This window comes from Stegodyphus dumicola, chromosome 5 (genome assembly GCF_044657685.1).
Source record: "Stegodyphus dumicola isolate Sdum_Otavi_A_Nest chromosome 5, ASM4465768v1".
In the NCBI taxonomy this organism is placed as follows: domain Eukaryota; kingdom Metazoa; phylum Arthropoda; class Arachnida; order Araneae; family Eresidae; genus Stegodyphus; species Stegodyphus dumicola.
In genome coordinates this window covers 149,804,425-149,827,774 of record NC_140772.1, presented here as the reverse complement: position 1 = coordinate 149,827,774, position 23,350 = coordinate 149,804,425, and the positions used below count along the sequence as shown (strand labels likewise).

The 23,350-nt window shown below is 30.3% G+C and overlaps 1 protein-coding gene across 2 annotated transcripts in view; it reads right to left on the bottom strand.

Moving 5' to 3' along the window:
- Positions 1 to 23,350, bottom strand: part of Dhc64C (dynein heavy chain, cytoplasmic) — a 289,295-nt gene that overhangs the window by 182,961 nt on the left and 82,984 nt on the right. For both annotated transcript variants that reach the window (XM_085817195.1, XM_085817194.1), the window contains exons 19-31: positions 18,854 to 19,089; positions 18,693 to 18,765; positions 17,024 to 17,134; positions 16,810 to 16,929; positions 11,367 to 11,606; positions 9,864 to 9,987; positions 9,480 to 9,625; positions 8,849 to 8,959; positions 4,876 to 5,085; positions 4,540 to 4,686; positions 4,248 to 4,414; positions 3,519 to 3,692; positions 905 to 1,070 (exon numbers count right to left, since the gene is read on the bottom strand). In XM_085817195.1, coding sequence (XP_085673321.1) covers positions 905 to 1,070; positions 3,519 to 3,692; positions 4,248 to 4,414; positions 4,540 to 4,686; positions 4,876 to 5,085; positions 8,849 to 8,959; positions 9,480 to 9,625; positions 9,864 to 9,987; positions 11,367 to 11,606; positions 16,810 to 16,929; positions 17,024 to 17,134; positions 18,693 to 18,765; positions 18,854 to 19,089 — 2,025 coding nt within the window. The remainder of the gene's footprint in view (positions 1 to 904; positions 1,071 to 3,518; positions 3,693 to 4,247; positions 4,415 to 4,539; positions 4,687 to 4,875; positions 5,086 to 8,848; positions 8,960 to 9,479; positions 9,626 to 9,863; positions 9,988 to 11,366; positions 11,607 to 16,809; positions 16,930 to 17,023; positions 17,135 to 18,692; positions 18,766 to 18,853; positions 19,090 to 23,350) is intronic.

The following is a 23,350-nucleotide window of genomic DNA, read 5'->3' as shown; positions in this document are numbered from 1 at the left end:
TTGCTCTGCATTTTGAGCTCATCATTTCTTGGCATGTAACTTCATATTTTATCTAATGGTTTATTGCAAAAATTTAGGAATATTACTGATTGCAAGTAATTGATTCTTATGCTACATAAAGTTTAAGGACATGATATTTATTGGTAAACAGATATTTATTATGTTATAAATTAGTGCCACCTACCATAGCTCCAACTTTCAGATAATCCACAAGTATCAAAACTTAAAATTACATATATAAAATCCATACAAATATAACATATTATTTAATCAAGTACACACTTGTTAAATTTAAAACAAATTATTTCAATTTACATCATTTGGGAAAATATACTGATATAATGATATAACATATGATCTGCTCCTTTTAGTAGTTAGTTCTTAGATGATGTGACCAAAATACTATTTTTAATTATGAAAACAATTATAAACAGTTAAGAATACATAAACAAAAATAATTCCATTAATTTAACAAGGCATTAAATTTTTTAGCTTCATTAAATTGATTCCAATTTTACAAAACAAAAGTAAGACTAGCACTTAAGAGGGGGTCTAAGAGTCATTCAGCTGTACACATCATGAATATCATAAAGCATACCAAAAAAGAGTCATTACTTTTATTAATGAATCTCTACCGTGCATCTGCAAGATAACATGCAGACATTTATGGTGTGGTATTCACGTTATATAGTCACATGTTATATTAGTTTCAATATCTTACCATATGATTCAATGGTTTGAGTAGTAGTACAATTTGCAGGAATGAAAAGTTCTTTGGGTGTTTTACAGTTTGATGATCGCAGGATTTGGTCACAAAAGCAGTTGATCACTATTATATTAATGCAAAATATTTTACGCAATAAAATATACTAAATATAACATTAAATCAATTTTGATATATTACTTCTTCTCCTTCTTTGGATGCTATTCCTGTAACAACTGTATCATCTTCATCTAATATAATAGCAGCAACACCAGCAAACATTTTCTTGAAATGCTTCTGTAGTCTGGGAATATTTTTACTGTTTCCAATAATTTCAAGTAAATCTTCATCACCCACAAAATAAAACCTAGGACGAAAAGAAAAACATTCATAATGCAATTCTACAATTAAAAAAATAAATAAATAAAATTCTGTTGTTGTTGTTTTAAAGTAATTTGAAAAAACATCAGAGAATAAAATTTTAATGCATAATTATTCATTCACACACATATACTTAGAACACAAATATTTCAACGTACAAAAATAATTCTCAGAAATTCATTTTTATCATTATATTTATCAATTTATTATCATTTATTATTCTTATATGGTTTGAAGCCTCATTAGAGTGTAATTATAATTTAATCCCATTTTAATTTTAGTTTTAGAGGGAATTAGAATTAATTTCACATCAACTGTATAACCAAAATTCTCTACTAGGCTTGAAAAAGCAGAAAATTATCATATTAATAAATATATTTAAATTATTTAAACAAAATTTTAAAAACTTAACACTTTATTTTTTAGCATATGGTGATGCTATATTATTATCTATATTTTTAAATATTAGTTTTTGTTATACATGTGTATAATAGCTATGTCATACTGGAATGGAAGATATTTCTCAAGCATAAACATTTTCTGCTTCAAATGACTCTAGCAGAATCAGAAATAAGGCATTTTGTAATAAATTAAACTAGATGACAATATTTTAAAAAGTGTTTGTATCTTTAATATTTAGTTGATTTCCAAGACAAAGAAAGAACTCATGCCACTAACATATATAAAGAATTACAAATGGAATTATTCACAGTTCAGCCAGCCCAAGTCATGAGAGTTCAGCACCTTTACCAAAAAAAAAAAAAAAAAAAAACTCTGAAAGCTTTCAGGTTTTACATTTTGCCCAAAGGAGGCTTTCTTTAACGTTATTTTTGCTATCTTTATTTATTAAATATCATGTTCTTTGCACTTAACCCATAAAATTCAATTCAACAGCAATATCACAAAATAATTTTAAAATGAGCATATCTTTAGAATTTCCTATACACAGTCTCGCGAACTGAACCCACATCCTGCTAATATCTGGCTCGAGTGATATGGACAACGGAAAGGCACAGGTCGTGTTCTCAGATGAGTCACACTTCTGTTTCTCCAATGATAGTTGACGCGTATGAGTGTGGCATGGATATGGAGACAGGTCCAATCCGGCAGCAATTATGGAATGCCCCAATGCATGACAACGTCGCACCATGGTTTGGAATGAAATTACATATGATTCCAGGTCACCTCTAGTTTGTATTCAGGGCACTATGAAGACCCAACGATATGTGGATGATACGCTGCGGCCGGTGACACTCCTCTACTTTCAGGGAATGCCCAATGTCCTTTATCAGCAGGATAATGCCCAACTATATGCTGCTCGGATTGGCCAACATGCCCTGCAAGCTGTACAGATGCTTCCCTGGCCACTATTCTCTCCTGATCTTTCACCAATCGAACAAATCTGGGATACGATTAGAGATTGGGCACCATTTGCAGGCCCTGCCATTGCCACATTCAGAAGATGAACTGTGGCAAATTGTTGACATGGAATGGAGAGCCATTCCCCAGGACACCATCCATAGTCTCACTGACTTTGTACCTAGACATGTTGCTTCGTGTATCACTGTCCAAGGTGGTCCTACAATATATTAAGCTGATGCTGTTCTCACTCTGTATTATGCTTATCATTTTGAAATAAAGATCATTTATTGTTCATTGTTTCATCTCTCTGTTTGCTGAGTTTCAATACATTCTGACCATTCCTTCTTGGTGCTGCATTTTCAATGTCGCATAGTGTATATAGACACTAGCTTCGAGAAAATTCAGGAAAGATTTGTTGCATCAAAGCATGATTTGTTGCATTATCTCGTTTCACTTACGTTATTTTATTGTTCATTGTTTCATCTCTCTGTTTGCTCTCTCTCTGCTGAGTTTCAACACATTCCGGCCATTCTTTCTTGGTGCTGCATTTTCAATGTCATGTAGTGTATATAGACACTAGCTTCCAGAAAATTCAGGAAAGATTTGTTGCATCTAAGCATGATTTGTTGCATTACCTCATTTTACTTATGTTATTTTTACATTCTGAATGTTACCCATTCTCAGACAAACAAAATCAACAATTTCATATTAGAAACAAACATACACATAACAAATGTGGCCACAAACACAAAACTAATGAACAAATAATATAATAATGCAGTACAAAAAATAATGTAAATATTTACAGATATAAACTTGCAACAAACAGATGCAACAATATTGATTGTATCTATTCACTCTCATAGTTATATAATGATAAAGGATTATTTATTCTATTCTATAATAAACCACCACTATTAAAAAATAATCTACTAACTGTAAGTAACTTGACATAAACAAAAGTATCCTTTACTTAAATTATTCTGTATTAACGATGAAAAATAGAATAAAATCATTATTTGTTTAGATTAAGAATACATTCAGAAAAATATAATAATATCAAATTAATTACCTGGGAAAGGAAGACCTTTCTCTTTCTAAGTACTCTCCCAAAGCCTTTTGGATCTTTCCTAACAAATCAGCCAGTCTTTCTAACGAACGCTGAACTCCAGGAATGTTCAAAACATCCATGACAAGAGGTGATTTGGTGACTTTTTTCATTAGAGTTAAAAATTCAGCACTGATACTTAAAAAAAAAATTAAAAAAAACACAAATTAAAGACAATATTTAAAAATCAAAAATTTACATTTTATTTCAGATCTAGCAAAATTACATGAAGATTCTGAAACACACTGTATCCAGCATGTTTCAAGGAATACGCTGCCTCCAAGGAACAGCATGTTTTTTGTGTCTAATTTGAGAATGAAGCAACATAGAAACAAGAAATTTACAGGATATGTTCACTAAACAGTTCCTTAATGAATGCGACATAGAATGTTTCTAAAGTTCATAACAAACATGAATTTAGGTGCATATTAATTTAATTTACTTTATTTAAATTACAATAATATTGAAATACTATTCCTAAGAGGTAATATTAAATTCTATATATTGAAAAGGCTAGATGGGAAATACATGAGTAAATACGGTGTATCTAAAATTTTTAACTCTATTTGCAATGCAAACATTTACTTTTTGTAATTTGTTCATATATAGTAGCTAAATTAATTAAAAAAAAAAAAGTTATCTTACAGTCAAGGAAGATAAGTTGAAATTATTCTGCACCACACACACATATACCTTTGAAATCGTGAAGTCTCAACAGGAAGGAGGGTCTGAATATCAGCACTACCAGAAAAAATGCCTTCCAAGTAAACCCAACGTCTCTGAACATCAATCCAGACATCAAATAAAGCATTGATGCGATTTAATTTTTCTTCCCATGCTAATGCATCTTCCTCAAACTCCTACACATAAAATGAATAAAATTATAAGTTTCAACACACAGTTCATTTTTTTTAAATGTTTTCAGTTAGTATTTTTATTTTTAATCAAAAACTTCAATCAATGAAGAAATAAATACACAACATACCTTATAATATGGGGATAACTTCATAGCAGCAACTGAATTTATGTGTTCCTTTACTTTTGTAAATAGATCATCCCACCCTTTAATTAAACGGCATTTGTTTTGATAACTGACAAGATCCAATTCATAATTTTGCCATGCTTCTCTCACCTAAATGAAATTAAATCTTTAATTGAATTGAATTGAATCTTATTTAAAAATAAACTTAATCAAACAGCATTATTTTACCCTTTAACAAAAAATATAATTTAAAATATTTTTTTTAAAAAGAAAGAAAAGCAACACAAATTACACTTTACAAATTATTAATTTGGAAAAGAAGATAAGTAAAATCTAAACCTGCTTCAGAAATTCTTCCAAGGCCATTTCTCCTTGCGCTACTAATATGACGCCTTTGATAATGGATTCATTTCTCTGCAGATCTATATCCCATACTTGACCTAGTGTTAGATCAGAAAGCACCCAGTTCACTCTCAGCTGTTTCATCAGTTGTTTCCAGTGTCTTTCCTTTAGTGCATCAGATTTCAGTTCAACTATCAACATGTTAACCTACCAAAATTGATTTTTTTAAATTAAAATATATTCTAATGTAATTCTGTAAACACATATCCATAACATAGTAATTTATGCATTTAATTCCAAACACATAAAACTAGCAAAAAAATTAAAATACAAAATACAAAAAAAATTAAAATACAAAAAATAATATATAATAATTAAAATACAAAAAATTAATACAAAAAAAATTAAAATACCACAACAAGTTTAAAATTCATACTAAGGCAATTTATATGCAAGACGAAAATAGCATGGAAATACCAAAAATATTCTGAATTTTGAAAATTCCTTGATACATATGAACATTTAGAGAACTTTATGCCCTAGATAAAATTACATCATTGTACATTTTGACTGCATAAAATATGAAATTCTATAGGATGTCAAGGAAAATACCAGTAAAGCTCAGACCGGGGAATTCCCAATAGAGATCATTTATACACAAAAATGATGCATTATTACCGACAACATTCAACCACATGAAAGATTTTTGTCTAGCTTTACTTCAGAAATCACGCTGCAACGTGCAAACATAAATATAGAAGCCTGTAAATGTTTAGGGGTAACAATTCCAGCTTTTCTATCAAAGTAAATGGTTATATTCTCAAGTAAGTGTGCATCTAGTGCAGCATATAAAACCAATCCTCTGTTCATTCAATGCAAGCAAAATCCTCACATCACTAAAACAAAATTAAACATAATGCAAGCATGCGTAATACCATATCAACATTTTGGATCTTAATTTTTTAATGGATCTGGCATACAGAGACCTGACACTTATCCAGGCTTATTGGATTGAATTGAATTACAATAATTTTTGATAGCAATATCTTGGATGAACAAAAATTAATTTTTAAAAAGTAAAATAGTGCAATTTAAATGTAATCAAATACAAAGAAAGAAAGTATCAATCATTCTGAAAGATATATATCCCATTTCAGACAATATTTATTTTTAAGAATTAAATATATATCTTGTATGATAATTGGTAGTTAAAGGGAACTATATAGCACCCTTACTTTTAATCACTATCAAATAACAACTTAAATGCAATGGTATCCAAAGTTATTTATAATCACATTCAATAAAATAATCTATCTTAAAAAAAAAAAAAAAAAAAAAAAGAGAGAGAGAGAGAGAGAATGAGAAAAAAATATATACTCATTATTACCCAATCCAAATCACTCAGTCTGTTTCGAACATATAAATAATGGCATGATATCATTCAAGTGCCCTGCATAAAGTATTGTTACAAATTGTGCATATACAGCATGTTCACGAATACCATCAGCAGATTTTTTTTTTTATAATTGTAATCAGAAAAATCGAGGTGTGTAGCTTACTCGAAAAAAACAATATAGGCCAGGTAAATGCAAGTTGGCTGCTATAAATTATTTCTTTTTGAAGCTATGGTATGCCCAGAAGATATAACGTTATATGATACTACTATATCCTCTTAAATAATAAATCCTGGCCAGAGATTTGTAAGGTTGGTATACAGTTACTATCACCAAACTGTTATTCTCTGAATGGTTTACACCGAACTTGGATTTTTAGGCCTAACATTGTCAGCAGCACTAAAAAGAATGTACACGGAATGGATGGGCACTGTAAATCACACACAGACACTGACTGGTCGCATCAAGAAGCCTGAAATAATTCAAATCTGTGCATTGATAAAAGCCACCTGGGATGAAATTTCACAAGAACTTGTTGTTAAGAGCTTGAAAAAGTATGGAATGTCGAATAGCATGGGCGGTGTGGGATGATGAGGAAGATGAGAATATCAATATTTCATAAAGTATCAGCGATGACAGCAGTGCAGAAGGCTAGGAATATTGGCAATCTACATTAAGTTTCCAGACTAAAAAAATGAGAAGTGTCATGGTGTGGTAAGTTATCTGCCTTTGTTAGATTACCGGTAGATTTTAAAGGATCACTTGGGACTCTGCCTTTGTTAGATTGCCAGTAGATTTTAAAGGATCACGTTGGGACTTGTGGAAATTTCACTTGGGAATCCATACTTACGGTGATGATTGTTTCTGACTGTAGCTATAATGAATAAAATTGCACATATTTAAATTAGCAATTTTTTCTTTCTGTCGTTTCTGCTAACCGATTTATTCCTTTCCATTAAAATGATACTGGCATGTGTTGTTACACACTTAGGCAGGAGCTGCAAAAGCTGCAGGTGGTAGCTCAGATTCCTTTCCCAATAACTGTCGATCGGTATCATATTTTTTTGTTTCATAATGCTCATAATCCAGAAAAAAGATTTTTTCTGTAAATTAAGCTTTCAGGGCTTGATGAAAACATGCGCCCCATATTCGCGGAGATTTTTTTCTTTTTTGGTGCATCGAAAAAATCAGGTGAGCATCTTATTCGGTGACACATGGTACTCGTGAACATGCGATATGTAAATCATTTTAATCACATTATATGTAAATTCCAGTATCTTTCATATAATGCAACATGAAAGGCATCAAGAATGTGAAGCTCAGATGAAAAAATAAGGTTACAAGGATAAGTCCATTTAATACTAAGGTGGAAACAGTTTCAGTGACTTCATTTTTGTTGCCAAATTTGATGATAAGTCATCAAACTTGGCAATATTTTGGTTTTACACTTATGTAACTAATTGGTTTGATCCCTGTGTAACTAATTGGTTTGATCCCTGTGTAACTAATTGTATCTGGCCCTATGTAACTGTGTGTATGCCTTCCAACAATTTCAAGAAATCAAAGGCACTGGAAATTTCTCGGCAGATGGGGCAAAGCTATGTAAGACTGGAAAAAGTTGAGTTCAGAGTTTAGCTCAGAGTATTGAAAGATAACAGTGAGAGCATGCACACTGAAGAGTTTTATACTGTCTTGTGTTTACATGTTCTTAGTAATTTAAAGTAGTAATTACTGATTGTGCTCTGTCATACTGAGAAAAGCTGCAGTGTACTTTGTGAGAAAAGTTCAAGAACAGTAAAATGTTTCTTTTGTAAAAATAAATTTTACCAAGATATCATCAGCTCCATATGCATTCAATCTATCATAAATGCGTATGCATACAATAATACATTTTCTTGCAAAGTTCTGAAATTCATTGTTTTATTACATTAAAACAGTTTTCTAAGGTATAAATTACCATTTGAAAGTATTGAATCTTTTATATTATAACAAATATTTACAAAAGACTTGAAGAAAAGGACCATTGTGCCATGTGTTTCACTTAGCACATAAGAAAACAGTTGGTTTAACATGATTCTGAACGCATTAATTACATCTGGAGAGAACTAAAAACAGAAAAATTTCCTGCCAGCATTTTGTCAGTGCAGATGTGAAACTTGAGAAGGAAAAATGATCAATGGATGTATTCCTTAACATGTGTTTGACAGAAGATTTGTGTCCAAGAATACATGCAAGATGGCACCTAACACCTACATAGGGTATTTTAGATAAGCTTTGGATTTCACAGATAATCACCCAAATTAAAATTAACCTTTTTACTGAGAGCCTTTAAAACCTTTTTACTTAAAGTCAGAAGTCTATTTTTCTTTCAGAGATACTCATTCTTCTTCCAAAATTCTCACAAATATTATTTCAATTTTATTTGTTTCAAAATACAGTTTGTTTTGCATACATTCATATTTGGTACTCAGTTTTGTACTAATAATTTATAATGCTACATGTAACCCCCAAATAAATTTGTTCAGTTTTATTAAACAGCTTTTGAAAAATCAATGTGCAGTCAATATTAATCATACCTTTGTAAAATTTTGTAGCGTCCTCTTGACATATTCATATGAAGCATATTGCCGTAATCTTGCAGGAAGCTCTTTAAGTTGGTTTAATAATCCATCAAGATGTTGTCTCAGCTAAAAATATGTGGAAAGACCAAGCTGATATGTGTATCTTATAACTCACACACATATATACAAATATAACAATAATTATGCATAAATATTCACCTTATACAGGCGTATTAATTACAGTAACTATTAGAGTAATACATTTAGCAATCACTTTGGCATTGCATATAATGACTGCAGTATAATAAGATAATTTTTTTACAGAACTAAATGTTAACCAGCTATAATTTTTCTAAACTCATATATTACAGAATTTTTTTTCCCAGAATAATATTTACAATTTATGCAATACAAAATCCTACACTTATTTATATCAAGTACAAAAAAGATCTATTGAAATGGACACACTTCATTAGTATTTTCATCATAAGTTATTACGATAAAATTATTATTATTTTCTTCAATTACAAAAGTTTACATAATTATTCAAAATCTTAAGATTCTATGTACCAAAATATCCCATAAACATAATCCTCTAAAAGTGCTTTCAAAATTAGTATTCATTAAATAATAAATTAAACTTTACTTTTCTTGGCTGCACTGATAGCCATGACTGTTCCTTCATTTGATCTATCTGATCCCATATTTTGGCAAGCTCTGACCAGACACCTTTCAAATCTTGTAATTCTTCTAATGCAACCTGAAGTCGTTCATCAGTTGCACTAAGGATACCTTTGTTTAAAATAAATAAATAATATTGATTTAAGAAATAAAAACATCCTAAACTTATACTGTGATAGAAGATACGATAATACATTTCAAATAACCTATTTCAGAGTAATTATTTCTTACACACTCATTTTTGCTACATTAACTAACAATCAAAAAGCTTCATACTTCACTAAATAATGTAATACACTTGGCCAATTTAAAAAGCTTTGAACAATTTTAGAACATCACAGATCCAAACCTGGTTCTTGCAGTTCCAGTGCTTCTTTAGCACGCATTACATTATCTCTATCTTCTTTCAGCCGACTGAATTTTGATTCAAAAATTGAAAGGTGACCCATTGCTTCTTGAGGTCGGAGAGAACCCTAAAAAAATTAAAAAGTTTTTTTTTCTTACATTTTGACAAATATGAATTGGGTTACCTTATGAAACTTATAATTTTGCACAGAAATAATGGGTACTGTAATGTTTTACAAACTGTTGAAACAAAAATTTCTGCTCAAAACCACTAGGATTCTTTATTGCATAGTTTTTACCATTACTTTACTGACTCATGTGTCATCTTTCAATCACTACTCAATGTACTGTTGCAGTTAGGGTGCTTTCTTTAAGAATTACCTCTGAATTCCCCTACCCTTAAAACCATTAGCTCTAGTTACAATACTTCCTGAAAATTCAAATAACCATACGGCAATACTGCATGATTTCTACTTTCTACGTACCCCAAAGCATAATTTCTGTTTGGAAGATTATGTTATTAATTAGTCTGAAAATCAATAAACAGTAATAAACTAAACCATTTATAAGTAACAAATGTATTTCAAAAATATGATTTTTTTGAAAAGTCAACTAATTTCCGATCAATGACAATAATTACATGTTTTAATTTTTACTTTTACAATTGTAATATTATTCTTCGTGATGATTTAACTCCAGTCCCTGTTAAAACATTATTAACATTTTGCTTTCAAATTACTTCAAAACATCTTTCAAAATATAACTTACCAGTATGGATGCACACTTTTAAAATAATTCTACTTTAATTAAACTTAGGAGATAATATAATCAATTAATCAATACTGTTTAGGAAATAATATATATATATATATATATATATATATATACATGTTGCAGTGTAAAATTTACAGTTCAGAAATTGGTTTCCATAACGCCCAACAGATGCAGTTTTCCCCATCTCTTCTTTCTTGAAGTGCATTATTTCCCCTAACTTTATTCAGACTTAAATTGTTGGATCTCAATTCACAATTCAAGGAGAAAAAAATTCCTCATGTCACTTCTCAGTTGTCACACTAGTTGGCACAATATATCTGCAATTGAGAATCACCTTTCAAGGATAGCAGATTAAAGTTTTAAAAGTGCTAAATTCAGAAAGGTGCAACTGGTTAAAATTTCAAAGCAAATAACAAAAAACAAACAAACAAACAAACAAACAAAAAAAAAAAAAAAAAAAAAAAAAAAAAAAAAAAAAAATTGGATTGAATCAAAAATAAAATCATCTTTAACTCTACATTTGTTTTCAGACATTAATACAGACATATGAGTTCAAGGAAACTTAAATATATATATATATATATAGGAAATAGAAAATAAAATTTTATATTTAAAAAAAATCAGCAACCATATTTATTCATTCTGTAAGAAAAGGATTAAGATTTTATGACGTGCACAAGTAAATATAAAATAATAAAGAAAATCTTGCCTACTAAATACTCCTTATACTTACTTCAACTGGTTTTGATTTTTCCCACTCAACTAGCACATCATTTGTACGAGCTTCAACAGCTTTATCTTCAGCCACTATCTTAACTTGCAAACTTGCTACTTGAACTTGTATTGCACAATCTTTTCGACGAATGATTTCATTAAATGCTGACCATTCTCCTTCCACATTATCAACATGGAGCCAAGAATTTGGAAACTGGAATCGTTGCCTCTCAAGAATTCTTTGACCTTCTTTGTACAGCTGTAAAGAAAGCAGAAATTTTCTTGAAAGTAAAGAAAAAAATAATCTACTGTAACATGTAAGAGAATTTTCATCCATGATAATGATCAGTTAAATAATTTTTAAAAATATTTACTTTATGAACATAACATAAAAAAATAACAAAAACATTAAGATTCAGATGGAAGTGAATTGCATACTCTTAGTATGTCTTAATGGTTCTAGAGTCACTGCATAGTTAGTTGTATTTTTGTTAATTGCCAAAAGAAGCAGAGTCCAAACTTAGAGGGAAGAGAGCAAAGTTTTCCAGCTAGTCTAGCTTCAAAATCATGGTTAGGTTATGCTATTTGGCTATAGCAAAGCACATGAGGGCTATCTGTCTAAGAGGATGCGCTTTCATGGAGGATTTTTTAAGGAGAACCAGCTTGTATTAATGTTAAACATGAAGAAAAGTTAAAAAAAAATCAAGTTGCAGTAAGAAGTTCATTAAAAAAACATTATACGAACTACTAAACAGCAATTTCCACCAAATGTATTCTCTTAAATAACAATGGCTTTAAAAGTATTTCCTAAGATTTTAGAGGAACTACAAACAAACAATTCTATTATTGCATTTTTGCAATATTTTATAACTTACATACAAATAAATATAGCTTCTTAAAAATAATAGGATTGTCTTAATTATTCACTACTAAGTTGAAGAAACTAATTTAATTAAGTCTGAATACTGTGAAGTGGGAATAACAGATACAGTCAAAAGTCTTTAATCCGGACTCGTCGGGACTTCGGCGATTCCGGATTATCGATTTTTCCGGATTATAGATCATCAGTTTAAATCTGGTAAGATGGCATGCAGAAATTATAAAATTAAAAATATGAAACCGTAATTTATAAAATAATGAGCAATTATGATCTAAAGGGTATCCAAATTTACCAAAAAAGAAGCCTAATATTTATTTGTTTACTTTATTAAACATTTCTTTTAACGCGCGGATGCGTAAAGCATACCTTACTCATAGCCGAAATTAGAAAATTGCAACCAGAAAACTATGTGATTTGTATTCGTGATATTTATAATGACGAGGAATTTGATTTAAATCATATCAAAGACGGAGTACATCGAAATTAAATACTACATTTAGTAAGGAATTATAAGCCGACTAAAATAAAAACATCTGCCCTGAAGATAACGATAGTGTTGACAGATCAACTTCCAGTTCATTGCGCGCCGCGACGTGCCCCCCCCCTGCGCAGAGCAGCGTGAAATTGATAAACAGATTTCGGAACGGTTAGATAAACAAAGGATATGCTTTTATCCATTTTTTGTAGCAATTCGTTTTTTGTTTGATGGACATCGAAACATACTTTCGTTTTCTAGATCCTTTGGGAGCTCCAGCATCGGAAATTCTATTTGACATAATCGAAAGTTCAAGCTTACTTTTAGAAAATTGCTCTTACAGTCTGCAAAAAATAATAAGCCGGATCCAATTTGAAGATTAAGGAACAACGCAATTATCAACAATAACTGAAATAGATAATTAGATAATTTTAGCTTTTACCGTCCGTTATACATTAAACACGCACGCGAAAACGTATTCTGCACTTGCGCAGATGCATATGCCAGTCGTAAATGTCTTGCGCGCACGAGTAAAACGCCTATGCGCATGCGTCAATGCGGCGCATGCGCAGAAAGATTTTAGCTTTGAGGTCCGGATTATAGATCATTCCGGATTACGGGTGTCCGAATTAACGACTTTTGACTGTAATGGATAAAATATGCCCATATTTTTCTAACCATAGTTTCAAATTTTTATCTTTGATTTTACAGAAATGACATCTTTTGCAGAAATCTTTTCTTTCTTAAATACATAATTTAGAAATACAATTTGAGTTACGAAGAAACAATATGTTTCAAGATAACTGTTTAATAAAATACATCCAGAAAAACTGCTAAATTATTTTTAAAAAACTAAACAAGTTTTGAAAATTATCAGTGGTACATTTCAAGTTAAATATTTAATGGTTTCAATTTCCTAATAAAATAAAAAGAAAAGAACTGTTTAAAATTGCCTTTTATAGACAGTACAAAGTCCATAATCTGGATGTCCATTATCCGGAATGATCTATAATCTGGACCTCAAAGCCACAAACTTTTTTTTTTTGTATGCTTTATGTATGTACATTTAATGTATAACAGTATAAGCTAGGCTAAAATTATCTTTACTGATTCTAAGACATTTCAGTTAATGTTCCAGATTGCACTGTTTCTTAATCTTCTAATTAGATCCGGCTTATCACTTTTTGCAGATTGTTAGAGCAATTTTATAAACATTAAGCTTGAACTTTTGATTATGTCAAAAACAGTTTCCAATTCTGGAGCAGCCAAAGGATCTACAAAGAGAAAGCATGTTTCGATGTCCATCAAACAAAAAGTGGAATTGCTGCAAAAAATGGATAAAGGCATATCCGTCTCAGAATTATGAGAGGAGTATGACATTGGAGAGTCAACTGTATATGACACAATGCTCCAATCATCAATCAATTAATGGACGGCGAAATCTGTAGTATGGTTCTAGATCCAGAAAATATCGCTTCCGATAGTGAAGAAAGTGACAGACAGGTTATTGAAAATGAAAACATTTCGATTTACGAGTTAGTCGGTATTCTCGACACAGCAATTACAGGACTTGAACAGTGGAACTTTGTAACAGAACAAGAAATTATGTCTGTTTATAGAATTAAAGAGAAAGTATTAGCACAAAAAACGAAGCAACTTAAACAACTTACATTGAAAGAAATGTTTAATAAAGTAAACAAAAAAATATTAAGCTTTTTTTTTTTAAATTTTGATACCCTTTAGATAATACTTGCTCTTTATTTCATAAATTAAGGTTTCATATTTTTAATTATACATTTTCTACATGCCATCTTACCAGATTTAAATTGATGATCTTTAATCCGGAAAAAAGCCTGATCCGGAATCGCCGAAGTTCCGATGAGTCCGGATTACGGACTTTGCTGTATAGATTTTTTTTTTTTTTTTTTTTTTTTTTTTTTAAAGTTTGTTTTAATACTAAATTTATGAGATCACCTGCAGATAACTAGCAAAGAAAGGTTTTTAGTAAAACTGAATAAACAGCAATTTATAACAGCTAATTTAATATTTTAATAACATTCCAGCAATACATTTTAAGGGATGATTTATCCAAAATAATCGACATATAAGTGATCACACATGTAACATCAATGTGCTTTCTTTTTATTTTATTCACAATATCAGAAAATTAATTAGAACTTAAGTTATTTTGGATGACAAGTATTTTAAAACTGAAGAAAAATCAAAAATTGAGAAACATCATTTTATTCTGAGACTTTTTTAGTTATAATTAACATTATCTTGTAATTTTCAGGCAAGATAGAGGTCATTTATATAGATAAAAAGCAATTTTCATTGTGAGTTCTTGGTAAGCTAAACAAACATAATTTAATTATGTAAGTAATTTCTTAACGCTTTTAGGATGGGCGTCCCATATACGCATTCCCTAAGAACGTCTCTTACAGCCAGGCGTCTCATCCACGCATCAGTAAAGATTGCATTCAGAGGACGGGTGATGTGTATACGCACTTTAAGGTAAAACGTTTTTCTGAAGGCCACTAGATGGCATCCTGTGTCCATTACTTTTGAAATGAACACAATTTTAGGTTCCTGACCTTCAGTTTGATATATTCTACTTGACTTTGGTATTTTACTCATCAGCTGTTCAAGGGTGGCAGGGCGGAGGGAAAGCGTAAACAGAGGTGGGCTCTTTAAATCGCTGCATGCTAATGAAAACATTCTCGTATCTGATTTATATCCAATTCCTTTTTTTATTCTATTTTTTCCTCTACTATGTACGGTCTTTTAGGGTTACTGTGCGGAGTTTTTTTTACGTTTTACATTGCCTTCAGATATATTTCCGTTACTTCTTTTTTTATTTAGGAAAGCCTCACCTCCAGTCTATTATGGTGGGAAGACGCTTTTTATCAGAGGAAGAATACCCTAGTATGGTTAGTGAACCATTTACTAATGCAAATGAGAGTGCTGATTCAATTTCTAAAGAAATAAAAAGTGATACTTTTTCTAAGAATTACAAAGTGATACTTCTCTGTGCTTCGAGATTTACCACACTCGTTTTCATTTTAAATTTTGTTACTTCTTACTGTAAATAGTCTTTATTGTGTTCTCTTTATTAATTTTAAACTTTATTGATGGATTTTATCAATTAAAACTTTGGAATAATTTGAATAGCGCTTCCGAAAATTATTTTAGAAGATAAGCAATTTTTTAAGTATATTTTCATGTAAAATAAAGAAAAAAATGTTTTAAGGGCTAATTTTAACATATATAAGAGCTCAAGTAATGATCTAAAATGATACCAAAAGTTACGATGCTAGAAGCCAAACTTTTGTTTTTCTGATTTTTGTTATAAATTTAGGCTTAGCAATGCAAAACCTCCGTCCTGTACGGTGACAGCCTTCGAATCTCTTCCGTCCTGCACGAGCATCTTAAACAAAGGTGTGCCGTCGCCAAAAGGTTAACAATATTTGAAGACATCAAAGCAAAATCTCAAGAAATCAAAGGCTCTATTAAATCAAAATCTCAAGGAATAAAGCTGTTTCATGAATAGATTTTTAACACACCTTCCCACATTATTACACTTTACAGACTTATTTATATTGTTTTCTTTTAAATTATAGTTATTATTTATGACAAAGCACTTGAGGGCTATCTGCCTAAGAGAAGTGATGCCGTTGTGGAGGACTTTCTAAGAAAAAATGGCTTGTATACATATCACACACGAGGAAAATCATGAAAACTCTCATGCAGTCAGCCTTTTCACCAGGAAGCAAACCCTGGACCGAATTATCAGCATTTAGCAACTTTACCAGTTGGCCTCTGATTTCAATGCAGGTTGTTTAACCCAACTCATATTATTTTCTTATTCTATCTGCATTCAAATACACAATGCCACAAAAATCTATTGCTACATTTTTTAGAGAAGAAGCTGTGATTTTCAAAATGATATTGTACTACAGCATTTATGCATTATATAAAATAATGACTATCATACAATTTAAACAATAAATGCATGGATAGTAATGGAGACAAAATTTAAAATAGGCTACAGGTTAATTTTCTCTCTCCCCTCCATATACATATATAAAAAATAAGTGAATTTCATACCTCAACTTTTTTATCCCAAACTTTCATCTTCTTTTTTAAAGACTGCACATAAGTGATAAATGTAACAGCATCTGATGTGGAATCTGTTTCAATAGACTGTTGTTCCAAATCACTTCGTGACTACAAAGGAAAATATATACACATAATATAAATATTTCTAATTAAAAACTTTAATTACATAACAGAAAAGTTTAAACTATTTTACACAACTTACTTTTGAAATAGTTGTATGAAAAGCAGCCATTTCATTACCCAAAAGAGATCCAAATTTCCCAAGAACATCTTTATGCCAAGAATCATACTTCAATGATACTTTTGATTGAACCTAAAAGGGAAAAAAATATTGCAACAAAAATACATAAATAAATAAATAACTTTAAGAAAGAAAATGAAAATTTAAAAAAATAATAAATTTTTCTGCTTAACATATTTATTTAGATAAAACCTACAGTTAATTTTCGAGTTGTGAGATGCTGGGAACAGAGAAAATAAAAATCAATCATAATTAACAAAAGCACATACTGGGCTTGAATAATCTACTAGAAGTTGACTTTTTTCCCTAAATTTAATATTTAAAAAAATTAACCTCCTTCCAAATGCCATACGTACTTAATGCTGCACATTATGGCATGAGAGTAAGACGTTCATTTTCCACTGGTAATTTGGACACTGGCAATGGATTTTTTTAAAAAAAAATTGGGAAAATTTTTGTGATAGAGTAATGATGACATTTTTTAATACCTTTAATTACTAAAACTAGCAAGAACAAACAAAATTATTTTTTTCAGTACAAGTAAATATAATGCTATTTTGATTTAGATATTGATCATATTTAACATTTTTAACAATGGTGGTGCTTCCTTCTTATAAAAAAAAAAAAAAAAAAAAAAAAAAAAAAAAAGAAGGAAAAGAGCTTAGGCAATGCTGCTCATTGCTCTTCTGCTATTTCAACATTTAAAACAAAGATTTTAAATGGTTATTCCCATGCAAGGTAAATAGTAAATAAGTAGATAAGATCCCAAACTGCCACCAAATATATAGTATTAGTAAAAGATCCCATCTCTAAGTTCAGGGGATTGGTTAAATCATTAAGACATCCCAAGTGAATGAAGAGCCGATCCCTCAACCACCAAACGCAAACTGTTGATCAAATAAGGGTGTGATGGCGAGTCTGAAAAATAAATTAATTGTTCATCATATAATAAACTTTAAAAGTAAAAAAAAAAAAAAAAAAAAAAAAAAAAAAACCTGAAAATATTTTAATTGTTGGTTTGAATTCCAGAAATTTTTAATTCAAATATAATACATCAAAAAAAGAAAAAAAATTAACCATCCAACCAACAGAAGGTTTCACTAACAAACACCAAATTTCCCAAAACTGCAATGAGAAATAGGTATAGTCTTGATTTTAATACCACAGTGCCTTAGCTACTTTTTACCTGGATTTATGTACTTTTGATTTGCTTTTTTTTTTTTTTTTTTTCCAGCTGAGGATGGTGGTTCGGTAAAACCATCAAAACTAGTCCTGTGAAAATTTGAAAATATAAACACTGATTTATGTTGTTTAACTTCTGAATTAGTATTTGTTCGGCGTGTTACTGTGTCTTAGTAATGCAATTACTTTTAGAATACTAATAATATTATACTGAATATCAATGGAAAAACATTTCAATTTTTGTGCATAATATATCACATAAATCACAGTATGAACTGCTTATGGAATAAATTTAATGCCATTCTCCTCAAAGAAGTTCTTAAGAATGCATTTATTTAAAATATTTTTCCTAATAACACAGGCTAAAAAAAAGTTTTCTCTTAAACTGTTCACTATTACACACAATACAAGAAATATATAAAACTTTTAGATGAGATTTTTAACTTACTTTTGCATACTCTATGATTATTGGTCCAATTTCCTTGCGCACATCAGTTGTGTCAAACGTTGTTCTGGACTTTCTAACAAAATACAAACATATTTAATCATATACTGGCATACGTTACTTACACAGACAACTTACGAGAAACTATGAAATAAATAACATACTTAATTTCAACCAGAGTATTCATCCAACGACTGATATTTTCACCAAGCTTTGAGTACACAGCTTCTGGCTGAAGATCCCATAATGCTTGATAACGAAGCCATTCTTTAACATAAGTGTCCATTTGTTGAATTTTATCTTCAATAGCATGATAAGCCGATTCTAAAGTGGCTGCACCATCGGGCATTTTCACTAGCAAATTTCGATAAGTTTCAGAAACAGGACGATCAAGTCCAACCTAATGATAAATAGAAAATTTACATGTCTTCAAAAAAATTCCTATATCATTAAAAATCTCAATAAAAGTTTGTGATCTCCCAAATGAGATACTTTTTTTTAAATAGTTTTATATACCATGACCATTAATATAATCACATATATTTTATTTTTATAGACTTAGTATAAAACTCAGTTTAACTTTCTTTCTTTGAGGTAACGTAAGTATTTTTTATCCTTTTAATGGAACAGTCTTTTCATATTTTATTCAACAAAAGCCAATCTAAAGTAACAAATAAATTTTTATATATTTTCACATTTCAAGTGTTTCTACAGTTAGATAGCTTTTAACTTATAACAGTGTACAATATGAAATAGAATTGCTAAATAATTCTTTTCACAATTACAAAAACTTAAGCTTTTATTTCATCTAAAAAACCAAAATATTTATGAGAATTTGAAAATATTAATATATTTTTCTTTAAAATCAATATGTAAAACACAAAAATCAAACTATGACCAGGAAAAAAATCATTTTTAGGTATACCTGAAATGTATATCTTTTTTAATGCAAGTCAGATAAAAGGGACATAATCTTATTTAACACTAAAGGCAATAAAATTCCATGCTCCAGATACCTTTCACAATATTAATCGACCAAATTTTTATCTATACTATGGTGCATTTCTTTTGATCTTAACTGCACAATTAAATAACATAATATACATAAAATTAAGAACATTTACAGTAGAAAAAAAAATTCAATATAATTACTGAGAAATACATTTTTAATAAAAAGTCGTTAGATAACATGCTTCTAAAAACATACTTTATAACAGCATATGTATATATTACATGAAAACATAGGCTGTAAAAACAATACTTCTTTCAGGTCAAAAAGAGAACAAAGGTTTCATTAGTAACCATATAGCAGCAGCATAAAACTACATTCATTTAAAAATAATTTTAATAATAATACAATTTTCACAAAAACTGCATGAGACATATTACACTGTTCCTTTACTATAGCGATACCAATGCAATAAAGCAGTGTAAAACACCAACCATCCTTGATGGACATTTTACAGGGTGACAGCATTAACAAAGCAATTTATTATGTCTTTATTGTGGCCATAAAACATCATTATTATAGATTGCGCCTATGCATGCATGCATGTCCATCTAGCGACAGCTTATAGGCAGCAAGTCCATTATTTGGAAAGAAAGCAGAACAGAATCGACAAAAAATCTGCTGTGAAAGTATTTAAACATTATTGAGTAATGTTTTGGATAAACTGTAACATATTCCTTCTTGTTACATGAAGTTGTTCAATCTTATGTAAGATATTGTGCAACAGAAAAAGAAACTGCAAAAATTCTGAAGCTTTCATTTCATATGGGTAATTACATTATATATGTTGATTCTGAAGAACTCAGTATTTTCACGACATCGTTAATAATAAAGCTAAATTTGAGTTGAGATGCTAGGAACATACTCAGTTACATGAAGAATGTACACAAAATCCAGATCCCACCAAAGTGTTAGGTCTGCTATGGGACAAACAAGAAGATTCTTTCTTGCGATGTGAGTATGAGCTTGGAAGATCTTCATGTAAGACATAGATACCTTTTATCTTAGAGTATTAAATCCTACTGGATTTCGTTGTCCCTTGATACCTCTTTCAAAGCTGTTGGTACAAAGCTGGGAATCTAAATTAAGTTAGGATGCTAAACATCCAAAACATTTTTTTAAAAAAATTTAAAACGGTTTGAAGAATTAGCTTTATTAGAATCAGTAAAAATTCCCAGAAAGATAACATTGAATAGTAGCCTCACAGAGAGTTTGCATTTTTTTTTTTCCCTTCAAAAAAATCATATGTGACTTAGTTTATTTATGATGTGAAAATGAGAATAATGTTAAGGTACAACTACTTCAAACAAAATCCAAAATTACTCCATTAAACAATTGATTTGAATTACTACCTTGCCTTAATGGAGATAGATTAGCCTCTTTTGTTAAGAAGAATCTAGGGATTGAAATTGAGAAAGACTACTCGACTGATTCATCGACTGTCAAAAGAAATTCGAGATTTAACCAGAACTGAAGGTTGGTGTCATGTTCCCAGTGTAAGAAATCCTGCCAGTTTGCCCTCCAGGAGGTGTTCTACAGCTATACTAACAGAATGAAGGTAGTGGGAAGGACCATAATGGATAAGAAGGCCAAAAAATGCATGGCCCCAGTCCAATCCAGACCAAGAAAAAGTTGTTTCACTTGATGCTGCAGATGAAGAATTAGATGCAGGAAAAAGGAAAGCTGTACTGACATTAAATTGGAAAAAAAAAAAAAAAAAAAAAAAAATACAAACTTCTAGATGTTCTCAAATTTTCAAGTTATATATATGAAAATTTTAAGAATGGTAACTTGGAAATTAGGATTTATTAGAAATGCACGAATGAAAGATAAAGAACATGAAAAGGGAGAATTAAAAGTTTGCAAAAATATCAACAGTGGAGAAAGTTACAGTAAAATTAGTGCAGTAAGAGTCTTATAACTTTGGAGGTATAAAAATTTTTTAATAAAGTTATGTATTCAAAGACCAAGAAAATATTTCGTGAGTTCAAACTAAACTGACCACAAGAAAGAAGCAGGAAAATTTTGTTTACCTTATATTACTTCCAAGTAAAAGTAAGCATAAACTCATTGAATAAGCTACACCTGAGTTTTAGCTCATGCTGGATTACATGCACAGATGTCAAAGTTGAGGGAAAACTTTTGGATAATGAAGAGTTGGAAAATAATCTACAAAACATGATCTCAATGCATCAGATGCAAAAGAACGTGCAACTAAATGAATACAGTATACCAGCTACACTATCAGAAAATAGAGTTTGAGACAGTCTCATGTTTGAGGTGATAGAAATTGATCTCGAATGACTTCTTACAATAAAAATCAAGAAAAAGCCATAAGTAATTCTATTTACTTGTGCAGTATACAGGGGTATCCATCTAAAATTGATAAAATCTCTGACAACCCAATTTTTTGTTTGCTTAGACCCTGTAATCCTCTGACAGGAAGGCAGCTGAAGTGCAGACACCTATGAGAAGAATTTAGTGGATTTTTAAACACCCTGCAGCCGCTTATCGGGAAGAATGATTCAGATGGTTAAAAAACTTCTCAGCAGAGTATTAAGATTTTCATCATTGGATTATGAAGGACTTTGCAAGGAGTGAAGCTACAATGAACTCGGGCCACTTACATATGCATCTGATAATTCAAATGAGCTTCTTTCCTTGACACAATGTTTACAGGCAAGATTTTTTAAGTGGATGTGCCAGATTAAAATCATCTTCATGGGATGAATCTTACTAAAAGATTAGGTATCAACAAAAATAAAGAGATGCTTTAAAGGAAAGATTAATGAGTATCTCAGCTAACTTTTACAAAGGTTGGTAGAAAAATATCAAAACATAGAAATCGGTCATGTAGTATTCGTTGAGAATGAAAATAAAGAACATCTGAAAGACACTTCCCTCCACTGAAAGATGGTGAAATGAGAGGCGTGCACATCAAAATAACTTCTGGTGAAATAACTCAGCATACCCAGAAAAGTTTCCCACTAAAAATTGTTCCAATTGAATCAATAAATGATGAACTTACAAAAAATTAAAGTACTCTTGAAAAGGTTAGCATCAGACTTTCTGAAAAATAAAATTGTTATAAAATTGTTGTAAGAGTGGAAGATGAATTATAACTCTTGTCAGACAATTGAACTGAAGAACTCTTTTTAACTGTGACTTTGAACTCAAACGGAAGAATTCTTTTTAACTGTGACTTTGAACTCGAACTAAAGAACTCTTTTTAACCGCGACTTTAAACTCATTTTACTCTTAGTTTTGATTAGAAGACCATGAAAAGGTGGGGAGAAAGTTATATTTTACAATGTTAACTGATGTTTAGATATTAAAGGTTAGATAGGATTAGATAGGTTTAAAAATATGGAAAAGCTGGATTCATCACTGGATAACATGGATGTAAGAATTAAATACCTTCTTACAACACTTAAAATAAATAATACTACAAAGTTGAAAGATGGTTGTATACCAGAGAAATAATGAAACTTTCAGTATCATAAAACTCCCTGAAATTCCATTGCCAATATTCAAAGGAAATTATGAAGTCTTTAATACCTTTAAATATCAGTTTATTTGGACTAAAAATCAGTTTATTTCTTTAACTTTAATTTCCATCTACCTCAACTGCAAACATTCTGCAGAAGTATTA